At 52.0% G+C, this 18,451-nt stretch overlaps 2 protein-coding genes across 4 annotated transcripts; one reads left to right on the top strand and one right to left on the bottom strand.

Moving 5' to 3' along the window:
• Positions 1-1,794: 1,794 nt before the first annotated feature.
• Ifitm5 (interferon induced transmembrane protein 5) lies at positions 1,795-3,607 on the top strand. Its single transcript, XM_050137688.1, has 2 exons — positions 1,795-2,777; positions 3,324-3,607. The coding sequence occupies exons 1-2, from the start codon at positions 2,589-2,591 to the stop codon at positions 3,534-3,536; spliced, it is 402 nt and encodes a 133-aa protein (XP_049993645.1). The 5' UTR covers positions 1,795-2,588; the 3' UTR covers positions 3,537-3,607.
• Positions 3,608-5,210: 1,603 nt separating this feature from the next.
• Positions 5,211-11,742, bottom strand: Pgghg (protein-glucosylgalactosylhydroxylysine glucosidase). Of its 3 annotated transcripts, none has more exons than XR_007590902.1 (14): positions 11,575-11,742; positions 10,591-10,871; positions 9,933-10,143; positions 9,422-9,857; positions 8,167-8,286; positions 7,855-7,986; positions 7,550-7,661; positions 7,373-7,445; positions 7,147-7,283; positions 6,858-6,991; positions 6,681-6,776; positions 6,460-6,557; positions 6,177-6,347; positions 5,211-6,101 (listed from the first exon to the last, which is right to left on the bottom strand). XR_007590902.1 is itself a non-coding variant. In XM_050137705.1 (14 exons), exons 2-14 carry the CDS (start codon positions 10,844-10,846, stop codon positions 6,046-6,048), a joined length of 2,073 nt encoding a protein of 690 aa, XP_049993662.1. In that variant the 5' UTR covers positions 10,847-10,871; positions 11,575-11,742; the 3' UTR covers positions 5,211-6,045. The 3 variants fall into 3 exon arrangements, 2 of the variants coding, with proteins under 2 accessions (XP_049993662.1, XP_049993663.1); XM_050137705.1 differs by having other exon boundaries at positions 6,177-6,388; XM_050137706.1 differs by lacking the exon at positions 8,167-8,286 and having other exon boundaries at positions 6,177-6,388.
• Between the last annotated feature and the right edge of the window lie 6,709 nt (positions 11,743-18,451).

Here is an 18,451-nt window from a genome sequence, read left to right as displayed (position 1 = left end):
GGACCCAGGGTCAAGAGCTTTGCCCTGCCAACCTGTTACTGGCTGACTATACAACCAGCTATAGAAGATGGGCAGAAATCATGGAAGATGGAGCTAGAGGGGGGGGTGGGTCAGTGGGTGGGCAAGGACCAGGACTTCACCAACTGTTTCTAAAGGCACCAGGACCCTTCCATCTCTCAGGGCCAACACTGTTCACATTCCACAAGAGCCAGCCAGAGTTGGCCAGAGCCTAGTGATTTTAGACAGAGTATCTTAAATTAGCCCCAGTGCTCCAGAAACTCTCACTGTGGTCTATCTACTCAGAGCAGGAGGTCAGAAGCCTGAATCCCAAGGATGGGCTCTCCTCCCCTCAGACAGGGATGGTAAGGGTAGGTCCTGCCCCCCTTAGACATTGATGGTGAGGGTGGGCTCTGCAGAACTGGCCTGGGGATAGGAGCAGAGGAATCCCAGCACACTGGATGGATGTGTGAGTGTAGCATCTTTGATAAAGCCTGGGTCTAGGCTTGTATGCAGCATCTGTGGAGCGTATGAGGCTGGGGAGTGAAGAGCTCTCAAAGACAGAGAAAGACCCAGTAAACATGCTCAAAGTTGGGAGAGTGTTTTGTTTCTGGATAGTTTCACCACTGGGATTTTGGATAGTTCCTTTTTTTTGGGGGGGGGGGAGACAGTTTCTTTGTTTAGTCCTAGCTGTCCTGGAACGTGTTCTGTAGAACAGGCTAGCCTCGAACTCATAGAGATCCATCTGCCTCTGCTTCCCAAGTGCTGAGATTAAAGGTGTGCACCACCACTACCTGCTTTGGAAAAAATAATTATGATATATATATATATATTTTTTTTTTTCTCTTAAGATAGCGGCTCTGGCTGGCCTAGGACTGTGTAGACCAGGCTGACCAGGAACTCACAGAGATCTACTCGCTCTGCCTAAGTCCTGAGATTAACATTCCTGGCCTATGACTAAACTTTTGAGGGGGAAGTGGACTGATTATTCACACATGGAGGTGGGGGGTGAAAGGGGGGAGACTCCTGGGATGTCAGGAGTTTTTCTCTAATAGAATCTTCTCTCTCTTTGGTCCTTATGCTAACGAGAGCAGATTTTACAATTCTGGTGCGATGAAGATGTTATTATAATGAAGGAAAGGGTAGGTAGTGATCATCTGGTCAGTTTGTTTTTTTCTGAGTAGTCACATGTCCTGTTGTTTTTGGCAGCCCAGCCACTGCAGTTGGCCTCTTGCTTTCCCTGTACCTTACTAGCTCACAGGAACAACATAGCAGGACTAGAAGGCAGGATCTGTCTTCTGAAGAGATGTCTCTGAGCTTGGTTCCTAGCACCCACACGGGGCAGCTCACCGCTATCTGTAACTCCAGCTCTAGAAGTCTGGTACTCCGCGGGTACCTGCACTCATATCCACATACCCACCCCACATCCATCATTCAAAATCATAACAACGAATATTTAAAAAGAAGTCTCTGAGATTAACAGAACTTGCAGAAACAAGGTAGAAACAGTACTGCCAAAGACAGTGTCTCTTAAGGCAGGGAAGACCAGGGCACTGATGCACAGGTACTTGGGGGTGGAGGAATAGGCCTGGGATTAGTAATATCACTCATCATCTTCCCGGCCCCCGGACTGGAGGAGACCAAATGACGAGGGACCTTGGAGAAAGTCATCTGAGAGTCAGATGCTCTAACTAGGTCCCTGCCAGTCATCTTCCCTGCCCACTGAGGTCTCCCTGCTTCAGGTCAGGGACAACTTCACATACTCAGACTCTCCTGCAGGCCCCAACACTGCTTGCTTGGTGGGTGGCTAGTGATCCTAGTGGCACGGGCAAGAGTAAGCCAGGCTCTTGGCCTGCATACCCGAGGAAGGCTGGGCAGTGGAGGTGTGGAGCAGGGTCTAGCTCTTGCTAAGGGTTTGACCTGGGAAGAACCTAAGGTCCCCTTTACTATTCCACTCAGATTTTAGGATTGGGAAGGGCAGCTCTGACAGGCCCAGGAGCTGGAGGGGATGCCTATCATGGGGAGTGGGGAGGGGCTTCTTACAGTTTGTGGTGGGACAGGCGGTCTCCTTCCTTATTCCTTTCTGCCTGCTATTTTCTTAGCATCCACCTCCAGCAAGTACGCGTTTGCTCTCTCGTTTGTGCTTGTCGGCAGAAGGCCACCTGATCAAGGCCTGGGTTCTGAGTTCTGGAGATGGAGGGCTATGGTATATGCAGCTCTGGTCCTGAGGGGGAGCTCTGGCTCCCCCCTCAAACTGAGGCAGCCTCAGGGTCCACCATGGAACTGTTTGCAGCCAGCGGCCTGGAGCAGCCTTCTGTGGATAGTCAAGACTGCATGCAGGGGGCACTCTGTTGGGTGGTCCACAGCCGCTGCCCATGTGACGCAGTGGCCTTTGATGGGGTCTTTTGAGAGGGGTGGGGGATGCTGGGGTGCAAGGGCGGGCCACACTACTTGGCAGGCCGAGGTTGTAATTTGTGTTATATATAGCGGGTGGGGCTGGCCAGCCAGGGAGGGTAGCGTCAGGCTATAAGCAAGCCTGGTGGTACTCAGAGAGCACAAGCCTCAGCTAGGAAGACACGGCGCTGGAACCCATGGACACTTCCTATCCCCGTGAGGACCCCCGGGCTCTATCCCGCAAGGCTGATGATGCTGCCCACACGGCCCTCTCCGTGGGAACACCGGGCCCTATGCCACGAGACCATCTCCTGTGGTCAGTCTTCAGCACGGTCTACCTGAACCTGTGCTGCCTCGGTTTCCTGGCGCTGGTCCACTCGGTCAAGGTTAGCTTCAAGGCTTGCGGGGAAGGGCTGGGGAGGGAGAATGTGTGAGCGTGGGGCGGGGGTAGGAATTCAAAAGAAAAGTATATGAAGAGGTGTGTTGGTATCGCCACTGTCCCTCACCGAGTTTGGGGACCATGAGAGCTTATCCATCAACGGGTGAATGCACTGTTCACAGGCATGGCTATAAAGTCCCCCGAAAAGGGTAAAGTCCTTAAAGGTTGCCCATAGAGGGATTCCCTCTGTAGCTCCTGTATGGGACGGAGTTCTTGGTTCTCTAGGACTCTTCTCCACAGGAGGCTCCCAAGGACGCTGCTGACCCACAATGGCCACTGATTCTCTATCTGTAGGCTTTAGGCTGGGGCCATCATGACCCAGGACCCTGCCAGGTGCCAAACTGTGCCAAGCTGGGAGACTATAGGCCCAGCCCGGGGGATATTTCCTCAAGCCATGCCCCTCTGGAGTCCAGACTCTGCCCTACAGTTGCCCTGAGCGGTCTCTGGTCTCCTATGAGGGGGGACCAGAACGTGTAACATTTTGGCTCTGCAGGCCCGAGACCAGAAGATTGCTGGGGACCTGGAGGCTGCGAGGCACTACGGCTCCAAAGCTAAATGCTACAACATCCTGGCGGCAATGTGGACACTGGTACCCCCACTGCTGCTCCTCGGGCTGGTGGTGACCGGAGCCTTGCACCTGTCCCGGCTGGCCAAAGACTCTGCGGCTTTCTTCACCACCAAGTTTGATGACGAGGACTATAACTAAGAGTTCAAGGTCACCGAACCCAGGTGCCCAACACCAGCTCCTGGGAGTTAGAGCCTACCACAGTACCTTGGTCTCTGCCCAACCACGACCCTCTTGTCCACCATGTGCATTCGACACTGACCCACTCAGACCCTTAGACTTTACCTCTAACCCAGAGGGTCCTCAGTACCTGTCTTTGCCCCCTTTCCCCACTTACCAGGCTGCATCTCCATTCATGATTAAAGGTGGTAGATTCCAGAAACGTGTGGGTTCCTCCTTCTTGGTGGTAGTTATGTAGGGAGACCCAGCACCAGATCCTCTGGCCAACTCCCAGTCATCTGATTCTGTCCGCTTGGCGGCCCCTGACTACTGCTTTTGCTTGGCTATGGGCAGCCTGTGGGTTCTGGGGTGGAGGAGCCTAAGTATTTTAGGATGAAGTTCGGGAATTCGGGCCTTTGATTCCTACTACCCTGTGGTTTGATGGGCTGTGTCCCAGAACATGTGAGGGTGTGCCCCGAGTCCTCACATGCCACAGCGGTCTTCTTCCGTCCTGGGTCAGTGAAGGCTGAGGGGAAGGTAAGTAGGGTCCATTTTCCTATGTGGGACTGAACACTGGACTCTAGCCTTCTCTTTCGCTCGCCCGTGTCCAGAGGCAGACAGGCAGTGGGCATGGATAACTCTGAGCCTCCAGTGGTGCCAAGTGCATGTTCTCCCGTTATTTTCCCTTTGTGTCGCATCCCTGATGAGGCTGCTGTGAGCCCCTCCACCCCACCCGCTTCTTACTGTGGCCGGCCTATTACAGAGCAAGCTAACTGCATAACACTTAACCAAAAGTAGGCTTGGGGGTTGAGCACTCCACCCAGCCCCCTTCCTCCCCAGGAGCCCCTTCTCCCTGCCAGCTCTTTCTAAGCTGGAGGTTTCTGCTAAGCTATCCTACTCAGAGACCAGAGGCAGCTCCCCACAGTCACACGGCTATAGCCAAAAGCTGGCCCTGAGGAGCTCTAGGCTCTGCCAAGCCAACCCCTAGAGATAGGGCCATATGATGACCTGTGTTTGGGAATGGAGATGAAATTAGTGCTGGGCACTAATCCGACCGTGGACAAGGGACAAGGACACCGTAGCTGTGCTTGGACAAAGATAGAGACAATGTGCTGACCATGGGCCCCTGGTCTAGTTGAGGAAAAGGCCAACTCCTGCTGGCTGCAGGGACTTATCTGTTCCTGGGTAGATGTCCCCAAACACGGGATATTTTGCCAGCCTCCATTTATAATCTGGGAAAGGACTGCCTGGTTTGTGCCCCGGTGCTGAGGACAGAGTGTGTGGTCAAGCCAGTGGGGCATCAGCAACAGCTTCTCCTGCCCCAGGCTACTTAGACCCGATATGCTGTGCCAGCCCACATATTCTGCCACCCTCCAGGCCCCAGAAGCTTACCATAACACATGCACAGAAGTGACCACTTACACTTATGCACACCCAGGTACTGGGCTACATCTATTCTTTGGGGGCAGTGTTACCAACCAACCTGCTGCTGCCCATGCCCAGTCCTGGCTTTGAGGCAACGGATGAACACCCACTTCTGCCGGATAACGCCCTGGCCCACCGTGAAGAAGGCAGAGGAAGACGCAAGGGCCCCACCTTGCTGCTGAACTTTGAAACCACATCCCCAGATGCAAAGGGACAGGAATCCATCACAACCTGACTTCAGGAGCTCATGCCCCCCGCTGACTTTAATTAGCCAAGCTGGTTTGGTAGAGGGGCACAGGTTTTACCAGGATCCTGGCCCTGTTCTATGCACCTCGTTCTGGGAGGAACTCTGATAAAGTATGCCAGGAACTGAGGGCCAGGAGTGAAACCTGGGCAGCTTCTCGGCTCATTTGACTCCAGTTTCTCTGGTTGCCAGCCAGGAACTTCGTGGTCTTGATCTGATGTTCATCTACTGCATCCTCTGGTGACAGCACTGACTTCCTTCTCCCATGGTTAACGGCTTTCACCCTGGCCCACCATGCTCGACACCAACTGACGTCAAGAGGAGTCAGAGAAGAGGAAGCTCAAAGCCACAAACCCTTGAGAACTTGGCCAGTCAGGCGTGGTCCCAACTGCAAACCACAGGAAGCTCTTATTTGGGTAGCTAAGCCCCTGCTTCTAGGACCCACCTGCTGGCCACCTCCTCAGCAGGGTCATTCCCCATCCAGCTCTTTGACCAGAGCCAGTCAGAGACCAGAGGTGAGCAAGGAAGTTAAGGACTAGGGAGACACCAAAATGGGGAGCTGAAGGGTTGGGTGCTGGGGTCGGCCCCAAAGCAAGGAATGTATGAAGCTCTAGGTAGACAGCCCAGTACAGGAGAGGGTAAGGAGAGGAAGGAGGAAGGGGAGGATGCAGAGGGAACGCCCAATAGCCTTAATGGGTTAGGCCTGGATCCAGACTGAGAGACTGTATGGGTGGGCAATGCAGCTGAGGGTCCAGAAGTGTCCCTGAGGTACTAAAACGGGTTCCTTTCAGGAAACACTGAAGAGTTGGAATTTCTGGACCGCTAGGGGGATGACTTTTGTATCCGGCCAGCTGAGTGGGGAAAGCAGACCTTATGTCCTGCAAAAGAGATGGTTAATCCTTTAGGGCATGCACCAAGACTTCTGCACCACAGTCCCAAAGGCTTTTCCTTACCTGGTGGCAGGGGGAGCCGGGTCAGCGATGGCCATAGCTCAACCTCTAGCAAGGGCGCCCAGGGTTCTGCACGGACTGTGACCTCAAGTGTCACCGTGTCCTTGGAAAAGGTGAAGTTGAACTTGTTCCCCAGGTAGGAGATGCCAGAGACAGACACTCTGGAGATCAGGTCTGGACACAGGGGGTCAAAGGTCACACCTGCCTCAGTGATCCTGTGAGGGAGAGCTGTGTGGTGAAGAGGGTTGGGACAAGTGGGAATTGCACCGCTGGTCTCTGCACTCACCTGAATCCTGTGCACCCGAAGAGTGCTGCCTGCAGAAAGCCCCCCATGCCCGTCAAGAAGTTCACTGCGCCAGACCCATCCGCATTCTCTGTCCACACCTGCAGGCAGGCAGCAAGAGCGGCTGTGACATGGGTCCAGCCTCAGCAGGACCCTTATCCCGCTGAGACTCCCACAGAGGGAGAAGAGGGAGGCAGCTGGTGGTGGGCGGAAGCCAGGCTGACCTTAAAGGGCTCAGTGGCATTGATGAAACTCTTGCTCAGGAGGACCTGGGCCCTTGAGGGGTCCCTCAGCTCCATCCAGCCCACGGCAAACATACTCTGAGGTCAGGATCCAGATATGAAGCAGTTAGACTCACCACGTGGGAAGGAAGGAGAGGACAGTAGGGTTAGACTCCTTACCCAGGTCATTGCGGGGCCCTGGGGGGATGTCACAGCCTCATAAATCTCCAGATTTTTCCTTCGGATGTCGGGTTTCAGGGGAAAGGGAACTGGGTATCCCAGGAGCACGACATCTGCCTGTTTCACTTCTTCTCCTGATTTGGGGGGGGGGAGGGGGCAGCAGGATAGGGATGCGTTCTTGGTCAAAGGGATGAGGGTGTTTCTGGGTGTGTGTGGGGTTGGGGGGGGGGTGAGGTGTGTGTGTGTGTGACCAATCAGAAGGGCCCTTGGAGGACTCAGTACCACTCACCTCGCTCATAGCCATCAAACTCAGGGTGGAAGTTCTGCTCAGAGTCAAACGGCACCTTGATCCTATCGGCCACCTCCAGCCACTGGTTGGGAACAGACAGACCCAGGTCCTTGGCCAATGCAGCAGCGAAGCGCAGGCTGGGGAGGGTACAAGCCACAGTTGCACAGCTTCTGACTGGGTCCTGTCTGCTGTGCTGGGCTAGGGAAGGGGATGTCTTCTGTCTGACCTGTTCTGGACCAGGACGTTGGTGTACACAGAGTTGTTGACTCCTGAGTGGTATTCATCGGGCGGCATGACTCCTGGTCACATGGGGCCACCATGACAGTTAGTGTAGGGGCTCAGGACACGCCCTTCCATGGTGGCAGTCCACGCCGAGCTGGCCCCTGTGCTCCCTAGTCCTCACCTTTCAGGTGGTACATCTTCTCCTGGGGGCTCCATTCTACACGGCTGCACCAAAACTCAGCTACCGCACTGACCACATCCCAGCCACCAGCCTCTTGGAAGAGCTGCAGGTCCTGCAGAGGGAGAGCGGGGCAAGGGACCGGGTGTACAAGAGGGCCACTGTGCACGGCTGGTGCCTACCTTCCGAACACCCAGAAAGCAGTGCCTGGCTTCCAAAGTCCCTCTTCGCTCAACTTCCCAGGGTCACGGCGTGGAGTGTGGCCTCAAGAGGTGCGTGGGTGCACGTGGGACACAGTGGTGCCTCACCTGAGTGCAGCGGTAGTACAGCTGGAAGGCCAACACCACGGCTCCATTCACGTGGACCTCCTGGATCCCATAAATGTCCTCAGGGCAGACCTCCAGCCCAGTGCTTGCACTTTCCCAAGCGAACTTGGCTCCCTAGGAGGAAAGAGGATGCAATGGTCAGGTCTTGGCCTGGAGGGCCAGTCCAGTCCTATCAGAGGTGCAATCCTTTGTGGAGGAAAGGAAAGAGGAGGTTTGTGGGTCTGGTGGTCACTGAAAGACACTGGGAAGACCCTGGGGCAGGGACCCTATGGGATAGCACCCAGGCCCTGTTACCTGGTAGCCTAGGTTCTGGGCATTCTTCAGGGCCCCTCCCAGTGTACGGACTCTGTACTCCAGGATGGCCCTAGCGGCCTCTGGGTTGAGCATCAGAATATTTGGGAACATCCAGAGGTCCTGAGAGGAGGAACCATTCTGGGATTAAGCAGAGGTCCATACCGTCCCCCTCCCTTACTGCCCACATTCCACCCCACCAAGGCTTCCAGCCAGCACACAGCAAATAAGACATCTGGGGGCTTCTTTCCCCCACCTACCCTTTGGCAATCCCTCTGCCTCTCTGAGTTTCCTCTCATGCTCACCCAGACCCACCTGGGGCCTCCCTTGCTTGCCCACTCCAGTGTTATTTCTCCAGCTTAGACAGCCCAGAGTTCTGGTTCTCAGCCCAGGCAGTATCAGGAGACGCTAAGGGCTCTAGTTTGTATCAGGGCTCAGGCCTCTAGGGTGAGCTTGCTCTGCATTCTCTGGCTGCCTGACCTCAGCTTCCTTTGGCTTCATCTGCCAAATGGGCCACAGAACAGCTTTCCCAAGGTATCAGATGTAGAAGTGGCCTTGAGTTTTCTCCCCCCAATATTTCCTCAGCCAGTGGCCACTGAAACTCCGCATGCTACATCCTTGACCCCTCCAGCCCTTGCTTCCCATCACCCAGCTACTCCTGGCAGATCTCTCCGGACTGTATCTCCACCCCTGTCACTCCTCTAAAAAGTCCCTATGGCTTCCTGCGTCCTCCAGTAAGCTCCAGGCTTGTACCCAGCTCACTCTGGGACTCCGGTGGTACCGGCCTGCTGTTCTTCCCACCTCAGTGAGGCTCCTCTGCCTTCAAAAGCCACACACCCTCGGCCTTCCACAAATTCTGTTGCTCTAACCCACACCACTCTTCTCTGCCAAATTCCTACACACCTTACTTCTGAAAAACCATCTCTTCCAGGAAGCCCTTCTGTCTATAACCCCCATTTTTTTTTAAAAAATTATATTTGCTTTTTAAAGAAAGATTGATTTTTTTATGTATAGTGTTCTGCCTGCATGTATACCTGGAGGTCAGAAGTGGGCACCAGATCTTATAACAGATGGTTATGAGCCACCATGTGGTTGCTGGGAATTGAACTCAGGACCTTAGGAAGAACAGTCACTGCTCTTAACTGCTAATCCGTCTCTCCAGCCCGCCCCCATGTTTTCTACGGTCTTGAGCTCAGGTAAAGGCAACGCCCAAGATGTTAACATGCAGTTCTTCCTGGGTAACTAGTGCAGGATGTACCTGATCCCAGAAGATATGGCCCCAGTAGCACTCCTCCTGACTCCCATTAGAGAGGCCTCCAGGGCTAAGCCCATGGCTGATTGATCCTTCGGTGCCAGGCTGGGGAAGCTCACTGAGCAGGTAGTAGAGAGAACCACGGAGGGCCTGGCGCAAGGCCAGGGGTCCAGTCACATCTAGGCCACAGCTGGCCGAGAGCTGGGCCCAGGCGTCTGCATGGACTGTATACAGAACGCCCCTGGTCTGCAGCTGTAGGGCCTCAGCAAAGCAGCCCTGGGCCTCAGCCTGGCTGCCACCAACCACAGTCAGAAAGTCCCAGGTCCTGTCTTGCTCATCTTCTGCAAGGGTCAAGACTGGGGGTACCGGCATCCACAGCATGTGTACTTCCTGCTGTGGCTCTCCTGGCTGCTCAGGGGTGAGTGTGTGGCCATGGAGGTACCTGCAAGAGTATAACTGAGTCTCAGGAAAGGATTTCCTCTCTGGGGCACCTAGATTCACCCAGTGTGCTCCTTACCGGGCTCCCTGGAAGTCAGGCCCAACATGCAGATCCAGGTCTGGGCTTTCTGGGGAGAAGGATGCCTTTAGCAGCACCGTGACGGGCTTGTTCCCTGTGGTCAAGCGTGCAATGGACACGCTGAAGGCCAGGACATGGGGTAACACACGGTGAGCATAGATGCATTGGGAAGCCCGGAAGCTGGAGCCTTCCAGGGTGTGCAGGAAGGAACCTAGGGAGGGTTGGGAGGCTCAGTCATCCTGGGGAAGGTCTCAGATGGACTCAAAACTGTGGACTCCCATACCACAGAGCACCATGACCTTCCTGGGCTGGGAGTGGGGTCCCTCAGATCTCATGTTGCCTCTTCCCACTTGTAGTGGGCCCACCCAGATGACAGAAAAGCAAGACAAACCACAGAGACCTCATTTGGGGAGGCAGCTTTTTATGCTTATTTTTTTCTCTCCCTTAAATTAAAGGCCATTTGTTTACTTATTTTTGAGATGAATCTTGTTATATACCCGAGGCTGTCCTCCAATTCTCCATCTTCCCCAGGGTTGAGATTACAGGCCTCAGTCACAGACTGGCCTTTGTGGTCCCTTCCCTTGTGAGATTTCATGGACAAGTGGGGAGGTCTGGCTCACCCAGAGCAATGGCTTGACCAGGATTGGTGGCCGCTAACCTGTGTTAGTATCCAGGGCAAAGGTCTCAGTCAGTGGTTCTGTTCCTGCAGGGGCCTTCAGCTGGACATTGATGGGACTGGGCAGAATTGCCCGGTGAGTATTCCCTCCAGCTCCGTTGTACACACCACTTACATGTATAACGTCATGATACACACGTGTGCCCAGGTATGAATTGGTTACAGTGGCCCAGAACCTGGGGTCACCGGGCAGACAGTGGGTACTGAATATGGTCGGGTCATCTTCAGAATTGTCCATGGAAAGCTATCTCAGTCCAGGTGGCCTGGGGAAGGCGAGATGACAGTGACTAGCTGGGCTTCCCTCTGACTGACATAAACCCTCAAGTCTACATAGATGGTGACAGGCGTGAGGGGCTAGTTTAGGAGAGCAGTATTTATAAAGCCTCCACTTAGGGGTTGCGCTGAGAACACACCCCCTAACTCAAGAGGAATGCAACTGAATCTGCAAACCAGCTTCCTCAGCAACTGCAACAGGTCTTCCTCTCGCGAGGTCCTGACCCATCTTCGCGAAGTAGGGAAGAGCTGAGAGTGGAAACAGGGAGTTCCGCGCTGGCCCCAAACCCTCAGGGAGCCTGAGGCCGGACAGTGGAGGCAGAGGAATCAGGAGCTGTGGTGGGATAGCGGGGAGTTGGGGGGTGGTTGGGGGTAGGGGGGTATCGGGGTGGGAGAGGAGGAACCGGATGTGGTGGATTGTGATGGGAGTGGTGGTGGCCTGAGGGCCCTAACTGGGAAGGAGAGAGACTTGGTTTGGGGGGGGAAGGGGGGGGAAGGAAAGAGGAAGTCAGTGAGTGGGCGGGGGAAGCGGGGCGGAGAGGAGGATAGCAGGTTGACCGACAGGACGGGAGACTTGGGAGTGAAAGGACGAAAGTGAATTTTTAGAGTATTTGGTGGAAGAGGGTGAGGGCCGGTTGGGGAAGCGGGTGGGGGTGGGCGGGGGAGGCGGGGACCGGCGGTTTAGCGACTCACCGCAGTCCAACTCCAGGCGGTGCGGGCCCCGATGTTAGAAGGCTCTGTGGGCTCTGTGGGCTCTGTGCTAGCAGCCCCTGGCGGGAGGAAGGAGAAGCGACCCGGCGGCGTGGCAGGTGGGCGGGGCTGACTCTAGGTGGAACCTGGGGAAAATGTGGTATTTGGGGCGAGTGCCCTGATTCAGTTCGTACTAGAATTGGGCTTTGGCTTTAAGACGTGTGCAGAGCGGGTGGGGCTGAGATCCCTCTCTACAGTGACGTTTAGTCACTATAAAGGACACTGACCGGTCTTCTTGGACGGTCCTTCCCTTTGCTGGGGACCCCACCCTTTTGATCTCCATCTGCCTGCTTTCCTGGGGGGACCTGGGCCTGTCTTGTCCGTTTTTCATCAGTTCCCTGCTCTGCCCCAGACTCTGTGTTTGTGAACCAGTTCGGTCAGAGCCTGGGCTTCACCTGCTCCAGAATCTGTTCCTGCTGCTCAGATGCCCAGATCAAAGCCCTGTTTACCTTGTATCTGTGCCACCAACACCCACTGCCACCAATGGCTGGTGTCAAGCCCAAGCCTCCTGGACCCACTGTAGAGACTCCTGCTACTCCAGTGCCACCCAGCGAGGACAGTTAGTTCACACCCCAGTTAAACCCAAGGTTTGCAGCTGGCTATATCACCTGACTGCACCCTAAATACTTTCTGCCTGCCTCACTTTGCCAGTCCATTACCCACCCTCTCCTATTGTACAGTCACCACCTGTTAGGCCCCAAGAAGTTCCTTTTCCCAAAGTCTGGCATTTAGACAAAAGCCTCAGGAACTCGAGAAGACCGGTCTCATCTGCTAAATGGAGCCACTCTCCTTAGCTCTGGCAAAAAGACCTATGGCTCCTCCAGTAATTTTAGACCACGGTGCCTGTTAGCATACCAAGGTCTATGCTAGCCTCTGGCTCCCCCAGTCTCTACCCTCAAGTACCTGTACAGAGTAATCCTGACTGACACACCGCACCCCCATCTTAGACCTCTCTAGCCCCTTCTCTTCCCTTCTGTTTCCCGGCTTCTCTAATTTCCATATAACCCAGACATTTTGGCTAGGAGCTGTCTCGGTGTCTTGGTTGTCATGTGCTCTCCCTGTGTCTCCAATCATGTCCTGATTTATTCTGCTGGCCCAGTTCAGTCCAGACCCTTCCAGATGCCTCTGACTGAACTCTCCTTCTTATCTACAATAAAACTTTCTTCTCAACCCTTCGAAGGAGCTGTTGGCGTCATTCAGCTGGAGAGAGACCTTGGCAGGCCAAGGGGCCCTGCGGAGGATGAGAGACAGACGTACCAGGCAGACAGAACTTCCGTGGGAAGTTTTATCAAGAAAGAGGGAATGGAAAAGGGGAAGAGGGGAGGGAAGGAGACCAGCCTTGTGGCAGAAAAGGAGAGAGAGAGAGAGAGAGAGAGAGAGACTGCCTGGTGTGTCTGTCTTTCACCCTCAACATGGCCTCTAGGCCCACCAGGGTTCCTCTCCCTCCGAATCATATCAGCTGTCAACTCCTCACTTTTCATTTACCATCCAGGCTTCTTTAGTATTTCTGATACTTTCCAAGCTACTCCCTTCCCTCACACACTCCCTTTCTTTCTCCCTTCTCTTTGAAAATCTCCCCATAGCCTTTATGCGTCAGAAGTCCTTAGCTTTAGTCTCTCCAGCCCTTCCTGCACTTTGCCGCCCTCCCCAACCTGTAGCAGCAATGACTGTCCGTGGCTGTGGGAGACAAAGCCCAGTGTTGGGCCTGGGAGGCCCAGTTCCACCTTAGAGACCACCACCCAGGTACAGTGAGGCCCTTCAGTCTACCGCAGAAAAGAATTTCAGGACAAGAAAAGAATCTCAGCACATTTGGATAGAGACAGTAAGAGGTCAGAAAGAGACATGTCAAGTGACCTCGTGTGGCAGGAGAGCAGAGTCTGAACACAGCTTCATCAGAACCAGCCTGTGAAAGAAGCCAGTTGGCTGTGAAAGGCTGGATGCCCTTCCCACTTAGGCTGGTGTCCCCTTAGGCTGGTTCCCCATAGGTTAGGTACAACATCTAGAGCATGCTAGGGACAGTTTGAAACCTTTCCGCACCTGGCTTCACATAAGGAACAGAGCATGTGTGAGAAAATCCTACTTCACCGGACCGTGAGAGAGGTGGACTCTGCGTGAAGACCCTATAAAGGGTCACACATCTCACAACCGCGTGCTTTTTGGATTTTCCCCTTAGCCCACTGGACCTTTCCTATTTAGAGAAATTCTTTTATTTTATTTTTTGAGTGGTTGGCCTGGAACTTGCTATGAAAACCAAGCTAACCTCAAAACTCGCAGAGATCCAACTACTTCTTCCCCCTGAGTGCTGGAATTAAAGATGAACACCACTACACCTAGCTTTTTATTTGTTTGTTTGTTTTGTTTTTTCATGGCAGGGTTTCTCTGGGTGTAGCTCTGGCAGTCCTGGAACTCACTCTGTAGACCAGGCTGGCCTCAACTCACAGAGATCCGCCTGCCTCTGCCACCCTGGTGCTGGGATTAAAGGTGTGCGACACCACCGCCCAGCTATTATTTATTTTTGTTTAATTAAAATACAATTACATCATTTCTACCTTCTGTCCTACTCCTCCCACATATGCCCCTCCCAAATTCACGGGGCCTCTTTTTAGCCATTGTTGTTACACATACATATACTTGAATAAATGTATAAACACAACCTGTTGAGTCTCTTCAGTGTTGATGTAAATCCACCAATCGAGAATAAGACCACTACCTCAATTTAAAGCACAATTTGAAGCAAGCTTTAACTAAATACTGGCCAGGTGGATGGGCTTTGGTCAGGTCCATATCTGGTTCTCCAGAAAATAGACCTGAATCAAATTTTGCAAGGGCTTAAGAAGGAAAATCCATAATTCATTACATTTCCCATCAGGCCCAGTCAGGAGCAAGCATACTTCCTGATGTACCTCCAGCCTATACCCGATCACAAGCAAGCATACATCCTGATATATTCCCTGCTTGAGAACCTCCTGCCCACAGTGATTCAAAGCACTTCTAATGCAGAGGGGTCAAACAAACTTGTTTAGGGGAGTGAAAGCACGTGACTTGCTTTCTCCCGGAAACGACAGCCTCCAGCATTTCAGGAACTATCTGTCCTTGGGTAAGGGCGCATACAGCAGAGGCATTTTTGTTTCCTGGATCTCTAGTAATTGTTGGGTCTGGGCACAGTCGGGCGATGATGGGGGGGGGGGGTGCGGGGCAGACCACCAAAGACTATTAAGACTATTAAACCAGAAGCAAACTTTATTTCAGGAAAAGAAAAAAATTGCCACGGGGCACACAAAGCTTATCAGCTATAGCTGTGACCACAGCCTGAGATCGGCTTCTGTAGCTGTGACAAAGGGTGGTTTCAGAAGTCCCCTTTTAAGAGCAAGAAGCAAGCATTAGGCATGAACAAAAGAATTTTTACAATCTCAAGGTAAAACTCAGATAAAAATTGCTTTTTTTAAAAGTTTCTATTGACAGGTTTTTTTTTCCCCAGTTAAACTAGTGTTTGTATTTAGCCTGTTTTTTCCCCCCTCTGGCATTTTCTGATGATGTTTACCAAAGTTTTACACTCCCCTGATACTGCCAGTTTTGCATAGCAGGGAAGGGTATGGGACAATGCACAACCAAAAAGTCACATACATCCCATCATTTAAAAGTTAACTTAGCTCACGTCAGATGCTGGCCATGAGTAGCTGGGGAGTTATCTAAAGCTGACCCTCAGTTTGCAGAGGGCCACTCCAGTCTTGCAGACAGAGCTATGGGTTGGTTGTAAAGCAAAGTAACCCACTGTTAATAGTTAATCCTTAAACTGCTGACAAAGCTGCCGACAGCCTGCTCTCTTCCTCTTAGGCTTCCAAATTTAATTCTTTATCTCTACGTTCCTGTTTTTGGAACCTATATTTCTATATTCTTGTTCTTAGACTGATCAGTAATTAAAACTTAAAATGTAACTCTGGCTCTCACATTGCCTTCCAGTTGGTGTTTTTAGAGCTGACGACTTGGTACTGAACACCAAAAGGAGGTGTTGTAATGGATTAATAAAAGTTGCTGCAGATCCCCGAGTAGCTTCATTGGCAGAAACACTGCAGGTCCCTGAGCGGCAGCAGGCAGCAGGCCACATCGTGGCAGGCAGGGGGCAGCGGGTCCCAAAAGCAGCCAGTCCTAGGCAGGAACTGCTCTGAAGGCAGCTGGTCCTGGGCAGGGAACCATGCGGTGGTGGGGGCGAGAGACAGACTGATAGGCACACCATGCAGAGTGAGGTTGGATATTTATTAAGTGGGTTATGGAAGTATAGAAGGGAAGGGAGAAAAGAGCAGAGAGGGGGGAGAGGGAAAAGGAAGAAGATGTCTCTTGGAGAAGGAGATGGAAAAGAAAGCAAACTCAGGCTGGAAGCTGAAGATCAGCCTGTCTCAGCAGATGGGGGAGGGAGTGGGCGTGGCTTGTCTCTTAAAGAGACAGAACAGTCATTACAGGTGTCAAATAAAAACGGGAGCCACATTGTTGTTAAGGAGGTACATTGTTACATTATTATTAAGTAGCCATATTTTATAAGAATACATTTCTGTTTCCAAGGCCTAATGTATCCTGCAAATCCATATTTCAGCCTTTGCAGGACTTGTGACCCCACGATATGTGCCCACCCCTTTTCCTTGCTAAACTCCTGAACTTTGACAGAAGATTGCCCTTTGCCTTATTAAACCATGTCTTCCCAGACACCTTGATGGCTCCTCTTCCACAGGATGTGTTTTTGCTCTTATTTTTATTGCCTCTTCAAACAGCCAATTATCTCAACAGCTGTTTTATATCAACCCTAACCTTTCTCCATAAAAGAGACCTCAAAAGCTGGTGAAGGACTACTCTCTGAAATCCCGACTTTGGGAGAGGTTGCTGGCTGGCCAGTTCTAAATACAGCTTGCTTTAACCAGACAATCATGGAATTGTTTACGGGTATTTTGCTTTTTTTTTTTCCCCCCATGTCACACTGAGGCTGGCTCCTCCCAGGGGAAGACCAATTCTCCCTTTTCTGCAGTTGTTAATAGATTATAGCTTCATTTAGGGGTGGAGCCCCATGAGCTTTTGCTACCTATGTTTAGATGGCAACTGTTGTTGGAACTGTACAGATTTTAGGCTGCCTTGTTGTTCCCCACCACAGCCAGCCTTGCCCCTGCATCTTGATGTTAGGTCCAGGAGTTATGCTATTCAGGTGTCAGTGGCTCTGCATCCAACAGTTAGTTATTCTCTTCCTTTTGACTAGCTGTGGCTTTGTGCCATGTCCTTCTTTGTCAGGTCCCAAGAAATTCTTTTTTCCCAAAGTCTGGCATTTAGACAGTGAAAGACCCTCAGTGTGGGGAGACTCTCACTCAAGTCTCGGGATAACATGACTCCTCCAGTAACTCATGAGAGACCGTCCTTGCTGCAATCACACGAGGTTTAATCGACAAGACAGGAACCAGTCACTGGGGCCAAGACTCATAACCCCACGCAGGGGAGGAGTTCGACCCCGAGTAAATGGGAGAAGGAGTTTTTAAAGGAAGAAACCACAGCCCAGTAATCTGAAAGGGGTAGGGAGGGTGTCACAGAAGATTCCGAAAATACCAGTGATGATCACAAGGGGGCAACTCCGTGTTTCTCGATTATACTCAAGATTACAATATAACTTTATCTTCAGCTAGTTCCTGAAACTGAACGGGCTAATCCTAGATTTCTGATTCTTCTCTCTCCCTGCTTAGATTTTTGGCTCTATTTTTTTCCTGCTAGGGGGGTCTGAATTTATCCAGGTCTTTCAACAGCATTCCCTCGGTGACTTGAGAAGATAGTTCCTACTTGCTAAAAGGAATCCTTATCTTGGGCAAAAAGGGTGCCTGGCTCTTCCACCAACACACACCTGTGGTGGCTATTAGCATATCAAGGGCCTCTGAGCACCTGTTCTGCACTTGAAAGCCCCTCACCCCAGATCACAGGCTTCCTTCCTCCCGGGTACCCCTTCCCTCTTAACCCTGGAGCTGTAGCCCCACTCCCACTTTCTCTGTTTATGGTAATTTGGAACAAACTTTCCCCTTTTCACTCCCAGAGCTTTACTTTTGGTTTCTTTCCTTTACTCACCGAGCATTCGCACTGGCCTTCCCTAACTTGACTGTCTCCTTCCTTGACCCTCTGGATATTCTCGTTTGCTCCAAGGATCCACCTCCCGCCTTCCCCCATCCCCTTGGTCACCCCTTCATGCCATCTCCACTGCCTTTTGCCCTGACCTCCGTCTCTGCACCTGCCAAGACAAAAAAGATTGACTGTCTTTTCTCCATCTTCCTTTTCCTGTAAGATTTACAGCTCGCCTGCTGAGATAGCTAATCTTGGTTGTCAGTTTGACCACATCTGGAATCTACTGAAACCTAAGCAACCGGGCACACCTCTGAGAGTTTTTCATGACTGGATCATTTCCAGGTGGGAGCCCCATCCTGAATCAGGGATATCTGAGGTAAGAACACCCACCTTAAATCTGAGCCACACCATCTGGTGGCAGCCTACATAAAAGGACCTGGTAATTAGCTGGTATTAGAGCCTACTTCTTCAGGATTCCAGCACAGACTGAACACCAGCAGAGACATGCAGCCTCTTGGACAAAACAACGAACAGATTCTTGACCTTTCCAACAGGAGACAGCCATTGTTGGACTAGCTGGACCACAGCCATGATACATAAAACATGGTAAATACCTATATAATACAGGTGTACATGAAACATGGTATATATTTATGTGATATATGTACCTGTATCATGCTTATATATCACACATACTTACATATTTTGTATCACATATTTCCTGGAAAAAAAAAATAGA

This window comes from Alexandromys fortis, unplaced genomic scaffold, assembly GCF_014885135.2.
Source record: "Alexandromys fortis isolate MF-2015 unplaced genomic scaffold, M_Fortis_MF-2015_v1.1 scaffold_3, whole genome shotgun sequence".
Taxonomy (NCBI): domain Eukaryota; kingdom Metazoa; phylum Chordata; class Mammalia; order Rodentia; family Cricetidae; genus Alexandromys; species Alexandromys fortis.
Note: the sequence above shows the minus strand (reverse complement) of the source record. Positions and strands in the feature narration are given on the sequence as shown.

Coding starts and splice junctions, on each gene's coding strand:
- Ifitm5 (XM_050137688.1), top strand. CDS start 2,589: ATGGACACTTCCTATCCCCGTGAGGACCCCCGGGCTCTATCCCGCAAG. Junction 2,778..3,323: donor CGCTGGTCCACTCGGTCAAG/GTTAGCTTCAAG, acceptor TTGGCTCTGCAG/GCCCGAGACCAGAAGATTGC.
- Pgghg (XM_050137705.1), bottom strand. CDS start 10,846: ATGGACAATTCTGAAGATGACCCGACCATATTCAGTACCCACTGTCTG. Junction 8,287..9,421: donor GCCATATCTTCTGGGATCAG/GTACATCCTGCA, acceptor TCCTCCTCTCAG/GACCTCTGGATGTTCCCAAA. Junction 6,389..6,459: donor TTCGGGTGCACAGGATTCAG/GTGAGTGCAGAG, acceptor TCTCCCTCACAG/GATCACTGAGGCAGGTGTGA.